The 15,184-nt window shown below is 41.2% G+C and overlaps 1 protein-coding gene across 2 annotated transcripts in view; it reads right to left on the bottom strand.

Moving 5' to 3' along the window:
* tpra (translocated promoter region a, nuclear basket protein) overlaps window positions 1–15,184 on the bottom strand; it is a 24,118-nt gene extending 8,934 nt beyond the window's left edge. For both annotated transcript variants that reach the window (XM_015038814.1, XM_015038815.1), the window contains exons 1-35: window positions 14,917–15,184; window positions 13,920–14,024; window positions 13,768–13,832; window positions 13,123–13,213; window positions 12,859–12,962; window positions 12,528–12,692; window positions 12,331–12,423; window positions 12,152–12,232; window positions 11,976–12,063; window positions 11,735–11,872; window positions 11,532–11,626; window positions 11,081–11,278; window positions 10,884–10,991; window positions 10,585–10,808; window positions 10,321–10,484; window positions 9,989–10,098; window positions 9,724–9,872; window positions 9,478–9,640; window positions 8,568–8,702; window positions 8,256–8,396; window positions 7,923–8,127; window positions 7,632–7,828; window positions 7,410–7,550; window positions 6,305–6,421; window positions 6,015–6,218; window positions 5,740–5,921; window positions 4,645–4,792; window positions 4,371–4,508; window positions 4,102–4,233; window positions 3,491–3,621; window positions 3,184–3,394; window positions 2,559–2,651; window positions 2,034–2,147; window positions 401–505; window positions 80–271 (exon numbers count right to left, since the gene is read on the bottom strand). In XM_015038814.1, the coding sequence (XP_014894300.1) occupies window positions 80–271; window positions 401–505; window positions 2,034–2,147; window positions 2,559–2,651; window positions 3,184–3,394; window positions 3,491–3,621; window positions 4,102–4,233; window positions 4,371–4,508; window positions 4,645–4,792; window positions 5,740–5,921; window positions 6,015–6,218; window positions 6,305–6,421; window positions 7,410–7,550; window positions 7,632–7,828; window positions 7,923–8,127; window positions 8,256–8,396; window positions 8,568–8,702; window positions 9,478–9,640; window positions 9,724–9,872; window positions 9,989–10,098; window positions 10,321–10,484; window positions 10,585–10,808; window positions 10,884–10,991; window positions 11,081–11,278; window positions 11,532–11,626; window positions 11,735–11,872; window positions 11,976–12,063; window positions 12,152–12,232; window positions 12,331–12,423; window positions 12,528–12,692; window positions 12,859–12,962; window positions 13,123–13,213; window positions 13,768–13,832; window positions 13,920–14,024; window positions 14,917–15,067 (4,878 nt within the window). In that variant the 5' untranslated portion in view covers window positions 15,068–15,184. The remainder of the gene's footprint in view (window positions 1–79; window positions 272–400; window positions 506–2,033; window positions 2,148–2,558; window positions 2,652–3,183; window positions 3,395–3,490; window positions 3,622–4,101; window positions 4,234–4,370; window positions 4,509–4,644; window positions 4,793–5,739; window positions 5,922–6,014; window positions 6,219–6,304; window positions 6,422–7,409; window positions 7,551–7,631; window positions 7,829–7,922; window positions 8,128–8,255; window positions 8,397–8,567; window positions 8,703–9,477; window positions 9,641–9,723; window positions 9,873–9,988; window positions 10,099–10,320; window positions 10,485–10,584; window positions 10,809–10,883; window positions 10,992–11,080; window positions 11,279–11,531; window positions 11,627–11,734; window positions 11,873–11,975; window positions 12,064–12,151; window positions 12,233–12,330; window positions 12,424–12,527; window positions 12,693–12,858; window positions 12,963–13,122; window positions 13,214–13,767; window positions 13,833–13,919; window positions 14,025–14,916) is intronic.

Genomic DNA, 15,184 nt, shown 5'->3' with positions numbered 1-15,184 from the left:
ACATCAGATGAAGAAGAAAAATGATCAGATACCTTTTAAAAAAAGAAATGGTGTGTTTAGAAAAAGTTAACTGACTCACCTTGTTTTCGGCTCGACTCAGAGAGGTCTTCAGGTTGCTGACCTCCTGACCATGGTTCTGCTGGAGCTCCTTCTCTTTAGCAGCGTTCTGCTGGACGGCCTCTTTAGCCTGCTGAAGCTCCTCCTGCATCTGCTGCATCTGGTTCTGCCGGGCCTGGGCCAGAGACTGGACCGATTTCAGCTTAATCTGTGTCTACAATCAGGAGGGAAGGATATGCTGTATTAAAAGTATAAACACAATTACATAACACAAACGTAAACAGAGAAATGTTTTGTTTACTTCACTAAACAGAGCAAAGTCCTAGAACGGTTTTAGTCTCACCTGCTGAAGTTGGTTTTTGGATTGGTCAAATACTTTCTGCTTCAGGGCCAGCTGGCTCTGATTCTGCTGCAACTGGGTCTGGGCCTGAGTCAGCTGGGACTGGGCCTAAACAGGTAAAAAAAAAAAGGAAAAAATGATTTTGAGCAGCTTATGTCCATTAAAATTAGAGATAACATCTGACGGCATCCTGCTGAAATGTGGTGTCGCGCTAAAGCGCTTTCAAAGGCTAGACACATTTATAGATCATCAATGATGGGCTGAGCCTGTTTTGAATAAGCTCTTATTGATGGGAGAGAGAAACTGAATCAATCAGAGAAATGTGCATTTGTCTTTACATATTTTACTTGAAAGTCAGAGTAAATTGAAAAATCATTGATTCCCTGAGATCAAGCTGGAGAAGAAGTGAAACTTAAAAACATGCAATTATTTTGCATATCCCTTCAGAATGGGAGAACCTTCCTTTCTGTTCTCCTCATCCTTGAGTTTCTCTCCAGCTTATACCAGTTTATGCACATCTCTGGCTTACACCTGTAACTTTGAACCAAAACCGGTTCAGATGAGTTCAGTAGAAGAAAACAAAAACCCCTCCTCGGAAAACTTTTATCGGTTTTGTTTTTCCCCAGTAAATAAGCCAAAGTTTTATTTCGTCACAACAAGCCCTTTTTGGCTTACGAGGTTAATCTCGACTGCGACACCAACAATGCTTGATTAGAATCAAAAGACGCATTTTAATGCCGCACAAACTCCTTCCAGCTGCAAGCAAAGCTTTTATTTTCACCAAAATGCCCCAAAGTGCAGCAGTAATTTATTTACTCAGATTTGTAACGGAAAATACATTTATTTAAACAATAACCACAATGGAAAATAGAGGTAACAGAAGAATATTACTATCTGTGAATATTACTACCTGTTTCATGGATTCAAGTAGGAAAAAAATACATTAAAAAAACTCTTCAGTGAATGTGTGCACTTCCATAAAAAAAAAATTAAAAAAATTAAAAATCTCTGCAGCAGTTTCATATTCTTTTAAACACGCTGGCACATTCAAAATAAATACTTGATGGAAACATCTAAAACTATACGGAATTAGCCAAAAAAAGGAAAACAGGAATTTTCTTTTGGAAATAGTTTGACAAGGAAAACAAGCATGTTCACCTTTAAGTGTAAAACTTGTGCAGCTACAAGTCCTTTGCTGAAACTGCGCTAACAAACATCCTGTGGTTTAGCTCTTTAAAACCAAAGCAATCCCAAACAGGCAACTCTGTATATTTTGGCAACCAATTCCTCCACTTTTGGACATTTTTGTTCTAAATTGTCAAATCAGTCTGTGTATGTTTACAAAGTCCAAATGTCTCCTGAGCAAATATATGACCCATCATCATTTATTTGACTAACAAATATCGGTTGGGAAAATTTTGCATATCGTCCATCCCCAATACGCTGTTTAAAAAAAAAAAAAAAAAAAAGCTTTTAAACCGCACATTTAAAATGAATTTCACTCTTTCATTCACGGAGAGAACATGCAAACTGCATGTGGTGAGACCACAGTTTGGGATTACAGTAGTGCTAACCACTGGAGCACAGTAGAATGCAAAATAACACAAATAAGCATCTTTCTGTCTGTGTGTGTCACCTGTGTCAGCTCGTTCTGGCTCTGCGTGAGCTGCGTTTGGAGCTCCTGGAGTTTTTCTTTGCTCTGCTGATGTTCCTTCTGAGCCGCTTCCAAGTCCTGCTGAAACTTCTGAGCCTGATGGAGGAAAACAAAACAAACAAACAAAAAAAGCATTAAAAGGTCACTGTGCTTTCCCCAAAATCATCTCGTACAAATAATTACACAAACATGATCTGGAGTCAAACTAAATATTTGTAAATTATATCCATATTTTACAGAGAATTTGCATCTATAAAATGTAATAACATTCACAGCTATTTGAGGGATAAAAGGACTAAATTTCCAAATGAGTTATAACCCTTCTTTATCAAATTCTTTGTCTAAATGAGCTAAGAATGCCATTTTAACTCAACATACTTGGTTCTGCTCAGGAAAATCCTAAATGAGGAATGCTTAACTAAATTAACCATGTATGTCTAATTTTTTTCCCCAAATGATGCTCCCTTTTTCACAAACTCTTAAATTGCATCCATCTTTTGAACTCACCTCCGCCTGCCTTTTCTGAGCTTCCTCCTTCAGAGTTTGTATCTCATCCTGGGTCTTCTTCAGGTCGTCCTTTCCAGAAGTTTCCCCGGCCGTCTGGAACCCAAACTGATTGTTAATCACTGCATCTTTCATTCACTCTCTTCAACATTAGGTCTGTAAAGTCACAGAGGTTTCTACTCCATTAGCATAGGTCAAAGATTAAACAGAAATAAAGAGAGGAACAATTAAAATACCCAATAAAATTACAACACTGCTTTAGAGAGACGTTATTCCACGACTAAAACCCGAAGCCATGAAATTAGGTAGACATAATCTAAACTAAATAACATATTTTTTAACTCCACTGCTGGTAAAAATTGAATTAGATATTTAGAACTACATTTAGATTTTTTATAGAAGCAAAGTAAAAAGTGAAGCTGTGTCAGATGTTCACAAAAGTAAAACAATTTCTATAGGCTCGGGCTGAAATGAATCCATTTTTAACATAAATTCTTCACACACAACCAGTTGATAAGCACCAGTATTAGTGGAAATAAGCATATAAAAGGTATTATATCTCTGTATTGATTAATATCAGGCCATCAATCGTTATTTGACCAAAGTGCTTCCAGGATCTCCATCCTACCTTATCATTCTGGGCTTTCAGCTCCTCGTACTGAGTCTTGTAGCGGCGTCCAATCTTCTTCACCTGAGTGATGGTCCTGTTCTTCTCCAGAATTTCATTGTTTTTGGTTTCCAGGTCTTTCTTCAGAGAATCTTTTTCCGATGTCAAGCGGACCACGGAGTCTTTGAGCCCTTGAAGCTGCGCCTGAGCTGAATTACTGCTGGCGTTGGATCTAAATCACAAAACAGAACCAGAGGAGCAAAAATAAAACCGTGTGCCTCTTTGTGTTCTGCAGCTCCACAAAGTGCGGCAGTGAGGCGTGTTGTACCTGGCCAGCTCGGTCCTCAGCTTAGCCGCCTCTTCAATAAGCTGCGCTACGCGTTTCTGCTGTGCCTCTTTTTCAGCTGTGATCTTCTGTTTCTCCTCAGCGTCTCCCTCTTTTTGTTGGCTGACCAGGTGCTGTGGACACAAAGACTGAAATTTACTCAAACTGAAAAGAAATTAAGACAGAGACAGCAACACAGTGGAAAAAAAAACACACCACAAGTACATATATGTAAAGACAAGAATAATTTTCCATTCACACAAATATCCAAGTTCTGTAAAATGGCAACTAAAAAGAAACCTTGTTACCCGATAAATCTTTGAGTTCACCTGATTTTCTACTATTCTGCACAATTTTAGCCTTTTTTTAGCTCATTTTTAAAGCACAAATAAGAAAACAGTTCAATAAGAATTTACAGCATGAAGGAGAGACGCAAGTGTGGGACCTTCGATGGACATTTGAAAATGCAGCCAGGCTTGTTTGCTATTTGAAGACGGACTCAAAAACTCTAGAACATTCTAAGTTTTCCCACATTATAACACAAAACCTATTCTACAGCTGAGACCTGGACCACTGTTGAAAAAACACCAAAAGAGCAACCGTTTCCTTCTTACTTGAACTTTAGCCTTCCAGCGTTTGAGGTCGTCCTCCAGCAGCCTCTTGTCAGCCTGCAGGGAGCCATTTTTCTCCGACAGTATGGACAGAGAGTTATGCAGGGGGGCGATGTCTGACTGTAGCTTTGTTACCTTGAAGGAAGAAAGCATTTATGATCAACGTCTTAAATGTCTTCAATTAAGCATCTGTAATGCAACATTTCAGTACAACTGAAATACCAATGATACTCTTTTCATTGTAAGTATGAAAGTTAGCGCTTGGTTCTTACTTTAGCCTGAGCCTGCTGAAGCTCCAGCTCCAGCTTATCTCGGTCCAGTTTCAGCATCCTGTTGGTTTCTTGCAGAGCACTGATGCTCTCCATCTTCTTCAGCTGTTCCTGCTGCTCACACAGAGTCTTGCTGGTCAACTGGGGAAAGTTTAGACCACCAGACATTTATCATTACTATTTATTCTGGCTTTACTTTTCCTGAAAAGCATTTCTGCATTTGTCAAAGGCAAGACAAAAGGATAAAAAAGGTCAAAGAAGTCATTCAGTCTCGTACTTGCATCCTCTCCCTCTCGGCATTTAGAGCTTCCTGCAGCTCCTTCAGTTCTCTGTCTTTGTGCTCGACTTGCTGTTTGTAGCGAAGAGCCTCTCCTTCAGACGCCTCGCACTGAGCGACGGCAATCTCCTTCTCGCGACGCACAAACCTGAACAACACGCAAACACACTGAACTCGGCAACCTTTACCTGGCACAAAGTAAAACAATCACTAAAGCACTGCTGTTTTACTCCATCAGTGGACAGGAAAAACGGTTAACACCTCAGAAATCTGGACTGAAAATAAAAATTTCATAAACCACAGCTTATGATTCATAATAGCTTCATTTCAATTCCCAAAATACTGTATTTTCCGCACTATAAGGCGCATAGAATAGACGCTACAGAAGAGGCTGAAGTTACGTTATACATCCACTAGATGGAGCTGCACTAAAGTGAATATCAACAAAACAGTCCGACTCCGGTCGGCGAGGAGAGCCTTCCTCGACTGGGCCGGGGCGTGGCCGGACGATGGCCACCCTTCTCCGTTGGCGCACAGCATGTTCGTGGAGAACGTGGTGCTAAATGACCTTCAGACGACCTGATTCTAGACGGTCAGTAGGTTGATAGGTCAGTCAAACTCTATTAATAAACCAGCGTTCTGACAACTATCCCAGCATGCACTGCACGCTTCTTCTAGGAGCGAAAATGAAGTCGGCGGCTGCTTACCGTAGTTGCTAGACCTGTTGTGGCTCAATATTGTTCCATAAAGCGCACCGGATTATAAGGCGCACTGTTGGCTTTTGAGGAAATTGAAGGTTTTTAGGTGAGCCTTATAGTGCGGAAAATACGGTATACAAAAAACAGTGCTTTATTTGGCATCCAATCCAAACAACCCAGGATTCAAAACCAAGAAAGAACTTGAGATAAAAAAAAAATAAAAAAAAATGAAATAACCCCTTTAGCTGGAAGAAAAACCAACTAAAATCCACTGGACCACATATTAACCTTAATGATCAAGGAGTTAATTATTCTCAAAAAAGTCATTTTTGGTTAAGAAGTTGCATAATTATTTGGCAACACTCGTGCTAAAGCAGATGCAGTGACCCCAGCTCACCTAAGGATTTCCAGAATCTGTTCAGTGGTTTTCCCTTCCTCACTAAACGAAAGGTCCAGCTGCTGCTGCTGCTGCTGCTGCTGCTGGCGACTCCTGGCAGCCATTTCATCCATCTCCTGGTGCAGGAGAGTATTTTGTTTTCCCAGTTCCTCAAAGCGAGATTTCATACTGGACAGCTCTTCCTGCAAAAGAGTGGAAGTAAATTTGTTTCGACCAATCAAAGGCTAATGTTATATATATCTTTCAGCCTAAGAACACATCAAAGACGGCTGCACCTTTAGTCGCTTCTCCATTGTACTCCAGACATTAGTTTTGACTTGTAGGAGGGAGGTAGCTTTCTTCAGTTCTTCTTCGATCTCCCTCTTGCGTGCCGCTTCCTGCTGGAATGTTTTCTTCAGCTGCTGCAGAGCCTCCACATCGGCAGCATGAAGCATCAGCTCTCGTTCGTACTTGGCCTGCGCCTCGCCAGCTAGCTTAGTCTGAGGGAAGAACAGAGTTTGAGTGAAGCCTGATTTCTGGACAGATCAAGCTGGAATTTTAAGAAGCTGGTTTCTTTAAAGTGGACCTGTAGCAGGCTGTTCTGTGTGGCTTTCTGTTCCTGTGTGACGGCGGCGGCAGCTCTCTCTAGGGCGTCCTGCTGTTCTGTCTGACTGGCCTTCAGATGGCGCTGCAGCTCCAAAACCTCGACAAACAAATCAGGTTTAGACTCACTCCGAATGACTCATCTATAACTACAACAGGCTAGAAAATACACAAGAAAACATTTATCAAATAAACACCCAACTAAGCAATTAAAAGTGTTCTTATTAATCTAAGTGAGGGTCGATATTTTAAGGGTGCGTTCCCACCAGCCTTGTTTAATCCACTTTAATCAGATTCTAGTTCGTTGGTCTAGAAAGTCCGGTTTGTTTGACGAGGTGCGAATGTGCAATCAAACTCTGGCGCTAACCAAAAAAGCAAACTCTGCTCCAACAACAAACCTCGGTCTCGGTTCAGTTGAAGTGAACTCTGGTCCGGTTCGAATTCAAATGTGAACACCAAACTAATACAAATCCAAGAGTCGAGGACTAGCAGGAAAAATTACTTGTAGAGTTTTTGGCCAAAGACAAAAGAGAAATCCCACAATCGCTAAAATCTGACGCTGCTCCATTATTTTGTTGACATTTTGTGATGAAGTTGTACTCGGTGTCTTCTTCAGAGGTTTTTATTACGTTTCCTTCTGCAGAAAATCCTTGTCCTCTCCTCCACAAGTGAAGAGAGGAAAAGGATTTTCAAAGGGTTTGGTTTGTTTGAAAGGGAACCACACCAGCTGAAAATGTAACAAATGTTGGAGCTTTTGTCCCCAACTGAACTGAGTCTACTGAACTACGAGGTGCTAAAACACCCTAAATGAGTATGTTGTCAGCAGATCTAAAAAGGTTTGTTTTTTCTGACAGAAAATATTTAAAAAATATACTGAAAAGTTGTTTAAGTAGTGTTTTTCACTGATGACAGTTTTTAGAAAAACTGATGAGCATGAGAAGTTTGCATCGCCTTTTAGTGCTGCTACTCTGGATAATATCAGAGTGGATCACTGAGTTAATCTAAAATCTTGTTCGGTTTCAGGAAGACATTGTCTTAAAATGCCAAAGGGAGCAGGTGGCCCCTCATCTCCTCCTGTACCGTCTTACCTGTTTCTCCACCGCATCCACAGCCTTCTTCCTCTCCTCCAGCTCCTGCTGCTTCAGCTTCTCCACCTCTAGCATCTTCTTCTCCAGCTGCTTCTGCACATCCTCTGACTGCTTCACTCGGACCTCCAGAGGAGAGCGCGACTGAAGAAAAGACGGAAACATTGAGTACGTCTGTGTTTACTTTACTACATTCAGAAAACTTGGGATGATTGTGTCGTCTACCTCCTTTTCTTTCTTCAAGCTGTCTTCCAGAGTTAGAACTACAGATCGGTACTGTTCCACCGTGGCGTTAGCGTTCTTCAGCTGCTCCGCCAGCTCAGCGTTCTGTTCCTCGGCACTTCGTAGTTGAGCCTTCAGGTCCGAAAGCTCCTGCTCTGATTGGCTGGGCTGCGGAGAGGCTGCTGGGACTGGGGAGTGCACTGCGGGAGACGAGCAGAGCCGCAAACACCGTCATCACCGAAACTCAAAGGTTTGTCTCTAAGAGCTGGACGTATCACGTGCAAACATACGCACCTCTGAGTGGAGCCCGCAGGGCGGCAGATCGGATAATCGGGGTGGTTGTGATGCTGGAGGCGGTGGCGGCTTCGGAGGAGGACGCAGACGCCAGCTGAGCTTTCAGCGCGGTCACCTGCTGCTCAGAGCCACGCAGCAGCTCCTTGGTCTTCTGCAGCAAGATGTTTTGTGTCTCCAGCTGCTTCTTTGCTTCCAATAACTGGGCCTAGAATCCAGGAGGAAGGAGCAGAATAAAAACAATTATAGTAAATAGTGCTTGAAGATCTAGCTACGCTGTGCTTAACAATCCTTAAGAAGGAAAGAAAAAAAGAAAGAAAGAAACATTTTATGTACATCCATGGTTCGTCCGAGGGCGTGTCTCTGAGCAACTTCCTCCTCCAGCTTGGCCTTTATTGAGGCCAGTTCAGCCTCCAGCTGTTCGATTTTGTTGTTAAGTCGCTGACGCGTCTCTGTCTCTGTACGCTCCATGGCCAACTTGAGAAAAGCAAAAACAAAATTAGACGATTCAAAAGAAAATGAGTGTGTATTATCAGAAAAGAAATTTACTGAATTAGATGAAATATTTAATTTTAAACAGTCACCAAAAAGCCTTCCTAGTAAAACAGGAAGAGAGGAAAAAAAAAGGGATCCAGTTTGGTTCGATACCTGTATGGTCTTCAGGTTGGTCAGCAGAAGGTTCTGGTTGCGTTGCTCAGCCAGGACGGCTTCCTTCTCTTTACTGAGCCGACACTCTGCCTGCCGCAACATGTCTCTCTCTTTAGTCAGGTTCTCCACACGCACCTGCAGATCAACGGGAAGATGGGAAAAGAAAACGCAGTCCTTGTTAGTGGTTCATAAACTGATGACGTACAGAAATAAATCCACAACTTTTATCTTACCAGACTTACTGGTATAAACACAATCTGGCAATGAAGTTTGTTAAAACTTGTTTCAAGAGTTCAAGAAAAAGATCTCAAAATAAACTGGCAAATGTAAAGTTTTATTTAACTAAAAAAAAATAAATATCTGTATTTGCTAAAAGATAAAGCAAAAAAAGAAAGCAACAAATGAATGCAAAGTCAGATGAGAGAAAAAGTAAAATATAAACTTTACAAAAGATAGTGAACTATTCAAAGGTCAAGTCTTGTCAAATCCACCTTTTCAAAGTTGTAACTAGCATTTTTTTTTCTGCTAAAATGTGGATAAGACTTGGTAGACGTCATCCTTTTATGAAGACAAATGTAGGTATACAAAAAATATTGATTTGATTGAAACTAATTAATTGCTGAAATTAAAATTTCAAAAATTATCCACTAAAAATAAAGTCTCTATTGTGACTCAAGTTTTATTTTCTTCCATTTTCTCAGGCCTTTAAGTTATGAATTCCTAAATTTAATCTCAAATCAAGTATTCGAAAAAGCCAATAAAACATGGTTATTGCTGACGTGTTAAAGTCTTGCAGTTTTAATACATCAATCCAACAAATTAGCGTTTGCTCCCAGTTGTGAAAGCTCCAATACAAACTGATGTTTAAACTTAAAACAATATTCCCAATATTCTTCTTCTCCCTCCTCACCTGTTCCAGTGCCAGTTTTTCATTGGCCTTCCTCAGGTCCAGGACCATCGTATGGATGTTGTGCTCATGCCGCTGAGCTGTGGCGGCCATTGTTTGGTTACTCTTCTGTAGCGCGTTGATCTCTCTGCGGTAAGCTGACACGGTTTCCTGAAGAATCTCATACCTGGACAAATAGATGCACACATGTTTTAGGAGTTGAGGACAGAAACAGGATTTTTTTTTTTTTTTTCAAAAACAAAAACAAACCTCTTGTTACTAAAGTCCAGCTGCGAAGTGAGTTTGGCGTGGCTGGAGCGGAGCTCCCCCAGCTGCTTCTGCAGTCGGTCGTTAGTTTCGTTCAGCATCCGGTCATTCTCAGCCTTCTCCTTCTTATACAAGGTGAAAGAGTCGTTGAGCTGGAAATGAACAGATTTACTTTCAGAGCGGAGACTGGAAGGAGATTTCCGTAATCCGTTCACCGTGTTAGAACAATAAAATGAGGGAAAGAACCAAGCATTGTGAAAACACGAACCTGTTTTAGAGCAGCTTTTGTGTGAGCGGTCTGGCTGGACTCTGCGGCTGCGGCTCTCTGAGGAGTGGAGCGAGTAGCCGGGGCGGAAGGACGGAGGACCAACTCCTGACCTGTCAACAAAAACAAGAAATTATGACCTCTGTTAATTAGATGCTTCCAGTTGCATCTTTCGTTTAATCAGAGTATGATTTTAAGTTGTAAATTTGCCATTTCTGTACATTTTCTTATTCTTGTTTTTATTTAAAAAAAAATTCTGGAACTACATTTGTCTGCCCCTTTGTTGGTACAATAAGGGACAATAGTGGATATTTCCATCAGAGCTCTGGTGTCACCTTGAGGAGGTAAGCTGAAGCCAGTGCTCTGAGACAGCAGAGCCTTGAACATGTCCCTCTGCCGAGCGTTGGAGTCGGCCAGCTGTTTCTGCTGGTTCCTCTGCTCTCTCAGCTGCTCCACCTCCTTCTGTAGTTTATCCACAACAGACTCCAGCTCCGTTGTGCTACAACCAGAGATAAAAGAAGAGAAAGAAGAAGGCCTTTTCTTTTAGAATGTCTGTGAAACGCTTCCAATGAAATTAAACCTACTGATTTATTTCTTACCGTGCGTTTTCCTCCCTGGACCGCTCCCTGCTCTTCTCCTCCTCCAGCTCCCGTAGTCTTCCCAGCAGGCTTTGGTTCTGTCTCTGCAGCTCCATCACGCTGCGAAACGACAGCTGGCTCGAGCTGTTCACCTCCGAGGTGCTGGAAATGTCGGAGGAGCTGCCGTCGTCTTTGGACACCTGATTGCCGCGCGCTTCTTCCAACTCGACCAGGAGATTGCACAGCTGGGCCAGGTGGGTTTAACACGTTAAACTCCAGATCTGGGTTACTGCTATGAATTCACACTGGATATCTGATACCTGTGCAGACGAATCCTCCAGTTGCCTCTCAGCCTTTAGTTTCTCTCTCTCCATGGCGTCGTAGCTCTGCTTGGCTTCATCTTTCTCTTTTTGCAGACGGTAGATCTCCTGGTGGCGTAAAATGTTTTTGCCATTTATGAAAGACGTCACTTAATGCCACCAAGTGAATAAATTCATGGGCAAATAACTTGACGCACCGTTCGAGCTTGTTCCAGTTTGTTGCATAGGGAAGCCATTGACCTCTGCATGCTCTCATACTCCTCTCTCTGTCGCTTGAGCACTGGAGCTTTGGACTCCACCTCCTGGACTATTTCATCCAAGACTTTGCTCACCCTCCTCGTCTCCTGCTTCTCAAGCTGCAGCTGGGTCTGACACTCTGCGTATGCGTTATATAGCTAAGGGAAACACAGACGGGGAATGTTTTACTCAGGAAAGTGGTGTCTGAATATAAAAAAAAAAAACTCAACTCCAAACTCTCTCAGTGGTTGGAAATAAAGAAATGTATGTTGATTTCTAGCCAAACTAAGCTGAAACAATTAATCGATTACTGAAATAATCATAAGCTGATTTCGTAGGTGATCAACTAGAGCAGTAATTAAGCCAAAACTGTACAAAAATCAACTTCAGTTAATTGGGTTTATTTCTTACATCGAAAAATTTCATGCCAGGCTTGACAATTGCAGCGATGGCAGCGGCTGATGGACACATGGAGTCCAGCTGCTCCTCTGTCAAAGACGACCCGCCTGCACGAGGAAAACACAGAACATAAGCGCTAAAGTTAGCACTGCTACGCTCCACCTTCAACAGAACGAACACGGGCATCTGCAAAGCGTGCGAGTGAATATTCGTACAGCAGTTTTTTCCGGCAGCCTTTGTCGTTGCATTTTCCAGCTCCTTCTCCATTTTCTTTATCTTCTCTCTGAGTTCTGCCTCGACTCTGACTTTTTGCTCTTCAGCATCTGAAACTTTCTTCTCCAGACCCTTGTTAGCTGAAAAGTCGTAACGTCGGTCAATCGCAGGTTATCAGAGATGAATGCTATATGGAAAACTAAAGAAAAAAAAAAAAAAAAAAACAGAACTCAGAGGTTCTACCTTCTCCCGTCTCTTTGACCAGCTTGCTGAGCTCCTCCACTGCTCTGCTCAGCTCCTGGTTCTTTGCCTCCATGTCAGTCGCTGCTCCCTGCAGAAGGAATCACCCCACATCGAGTTTTCTTTTTTAATAATTAGTGCTCAGTAATCAAGAGCTTTAAGATTTAAGTGGTTCTGACCTTATAGAGTGATGACAACTTTACATGAGCGTTGAGCTCAACGCGATATTTCTCCTCCATAGCAACCTGTTCATCCTTTGCCTTGAGGGACAGATGGTAAAGGAAAAAAAAAATAAGCATACATAAGGGGGGGAATCTCTTAAAAACAAGTGTACATATGTAGGACTAGGACTAATTACCTGTTTCAGTTTGTTGTTGAGATCTTCAGCTCTTTTACTTTGGCTTTCACCAAGTTCTTTCAGAGAAGTGAGCTGACTTTCAAGTCTGCTCACCTGTTGAAGAGAAATATTACAAGACATTAGGAAGCTAAACAGAACAACAAAACCCAACCCTAACATAGAAGCCTGAAGCGTATCTGTGTTTAGCTGTTCGCCACCTGCTCGTTGCTGCTCTGCAGACTGCCCTGCAGCTCCAGTATCTCCTTCCCCTTCTCTCTGTTGGTGTCCAGTAACTCCTCAGTTTTGGTCGACAGCTCTGCAGTTAACCAATCAACTTTCTTCTCCAGCAGCTCTTTCTCCTGCTCCATTCGTTTCTCTCGGTGCTACAATTACAGCGATATATTGTCTTTTAGAAGGTAAACTGCCTCTTAGGCTTCGTAAAACTGCCTTGTAAAAGCATTAACACCCTTAATCCCATCGAGTGGATTTTATGCGACAGACCAGTAAGAAGTAGTACATCGTTGTGAACCGGAAGAAAAGCTGTCAGACCTGCACAGAGGCTGTAGATGACTGTATTTCATCCAGCTTTAGCTGGAGCTCCATCTTTAGTTTGTTGGTGTCGGTCAGCTTCTCATTCAGACGTTTCATGTCCTCTAAAAACACAAATGTCACAAATTTAGGAGAAATAAGGCAAGTCTTCTGCAGCTACAAAACAAAAACCTGAGATGAGAAAGCATCTCTTGAAAAATAATAGAAATCAAGCCGTATTAGCACATTGTAATATTTCAACAAGGACCTGAATGACAAAGTTACCTGTCAGGTTCTCCACCTCCTGCGTTCTCTTCTCCAGCAGCCTCTCCAGTTCTCTCTTCTCCGCCTCAATTTCATACTTTGCCTTGGTTTGCTGCAAAAAAAAAAAAAAAAAAATACACAGATGCAGTACTATAACAGTGAAAAAATCTAATTTGTTATTGTTTCAGTGATTAAAACAAAAAAAATTTGAACGACTTTATTGATCTAACAAAAAACCTTAAAAACACACATTTAACACAACCATGTTTGTTTATAACAAAGCTTCATTTGACCAAATGCTGATGTAAGTTCAAGTGTCATCTGACCACAAATAACTGTGTTTGGCTGTATTTGCATAATGACCCACATTATCCACACACTGAATCTACCTTGAACCCATTTTTTAAATAAATATTTATGTAATTAATTTCATTTTGGGTTTAAAAAAGATATATTCTTGGACTAATTAATTCATCCTGACAAAAAGGTTAGAAAAGAAATTTAAAATAGAGATAAGAATAGATCACATAACTTTGAATGGAATAATAAATTATGTTAATCATATTTAGGAGCAGAGCCGTCACATCCAGCTAATTAATCAGCCATCAGTACCAACCAGGGAGAGGAGTAATAACATTAGGTTTGGAAACTGTTCATTTCCTTTACCTGTTGTGGTCGTTTTTCTTCACTGGTCTCATCCTCTGTTCCTTTCAGAGAGCTCAGCTCTTCATCTGCACAAAGAGAAACATTCAGATCAAACGTTTAGCAATGTAGGGAAACCGATTTACTGGTTACATAATAAATACAGGAGAACTCACTTAGTTTTTTATTCTCCTCTTTCAGGATCTGCAGGTCGTTTGTGGCAGAAAGGATCTGTTCTTGGCTCTCTGTCAGCTGTTTCTCAAAGTCAAAGTATCGTTGCTCTGCAGGTACAAAATATTAATCAGGTAAGCAGGGATACAAAAGAATATCAAAGTATTTTTTTATGTGGGAAAAAAAGGTTGACAAAGAATGTGTAAATTGCTTAAAGGAATATTATTAGAGCTTCAAATTTGTAACAGAATGAAAATGAATGTATATGGCTGCTTTTGTCACAATTTATGATGTTGACAATTATTTTTAATTAACACATTATTTATTTTTGTAGTAAAGACACTTTTTTTCTACACCACCGTGTGTTACCATAGTCTGTAGGGTGATGTCTGTGTCACTCAGTACCAGTCATTGGTCTGTTTCCCAAACTTTATCTCTCTTTGAACTCTCTTTACCTGTCTTTTAATAATTTCACTCTATACTATGTAAAGTTAGACAATGTCTTCTCTCTGCCATATTTTCCTAAAACATATATGATATATATTTTTATATTAGAGACTATAAGATTTAAGTGTTTCCATGCAGCATGAATGAAATCCCCCGCACAAAAACTAATTTAGAATTAGCACTGTTTTTTCTCTCTCTCTTGGGTGTTTATACTGATATAGTGTTAAGAGACCGAAAAATTATTTTAGAATATTTTGCATTATTTTGTGATTTCAGCCTTCAAACAGAAGATTCCTAAGCATTGTGTGATCAGAAGGTGTTTTCTGAGCCTGTGGGAATCCCTCTCCATCGCCGAAGTTAGCCTTTAGCATGGCACCGCAGCTAGCACAGAAAGGGTGATTTTTATCCAAAAATGGATCAAACACGACATTAGTTTGTACACCGAACGTCACAAATAAAGACATTCTAGCAGTCAGGAGTTGTCTACAACTGGTTTATATCATTTTAACACAAATAACAGTGAATTATAATAGTGGCTAGGCGGATGTTACTCACCACTATCTGCTTTGAACCGCTCATGCTGCGTCTTTAGCGCCTCGTTAGCATTCTGCAGGTCTGCTACAAACTTCTCCAGCTTGTTCTGGACGCCTTTCGGGAGTTTGTTCAACTCCGTCCGCTCTAGGGCCTGCAGTAAGACGACCGCCATCTCCACCAACTCCTCCCGAAAAACGAAATAAATAACTGGACGCCAAAGTCCTTAACTGTAGTCCTGAAGCGTATTCTATCACCAAAACTGAAGAGTACGAACGACCGAAGTCTGAAG

The sequence above is a fragment of the Poecilia latipinna genome, unplaced genomic scaffold, assembly GCF_001443285.1.
Source record: "Poecilia latipinna isolate Pla-1442-1.1 unplaced genomic scaffold, P_latipinna-1.0 Scaffold453, whole genome shotgun sequence".
Lineage (NCBI taxonomy): Eukaryota > Metazoa > Chordata > Actinopteri > Cyprinodontiformes > Poeciliidae > Poecilia > Poecilia latipinna.
The sequence above is the reverse complement of the archived record's forward strand: the minus strand, read 5'-3'. Positions and strand labels throughout refer to the sequence as shown.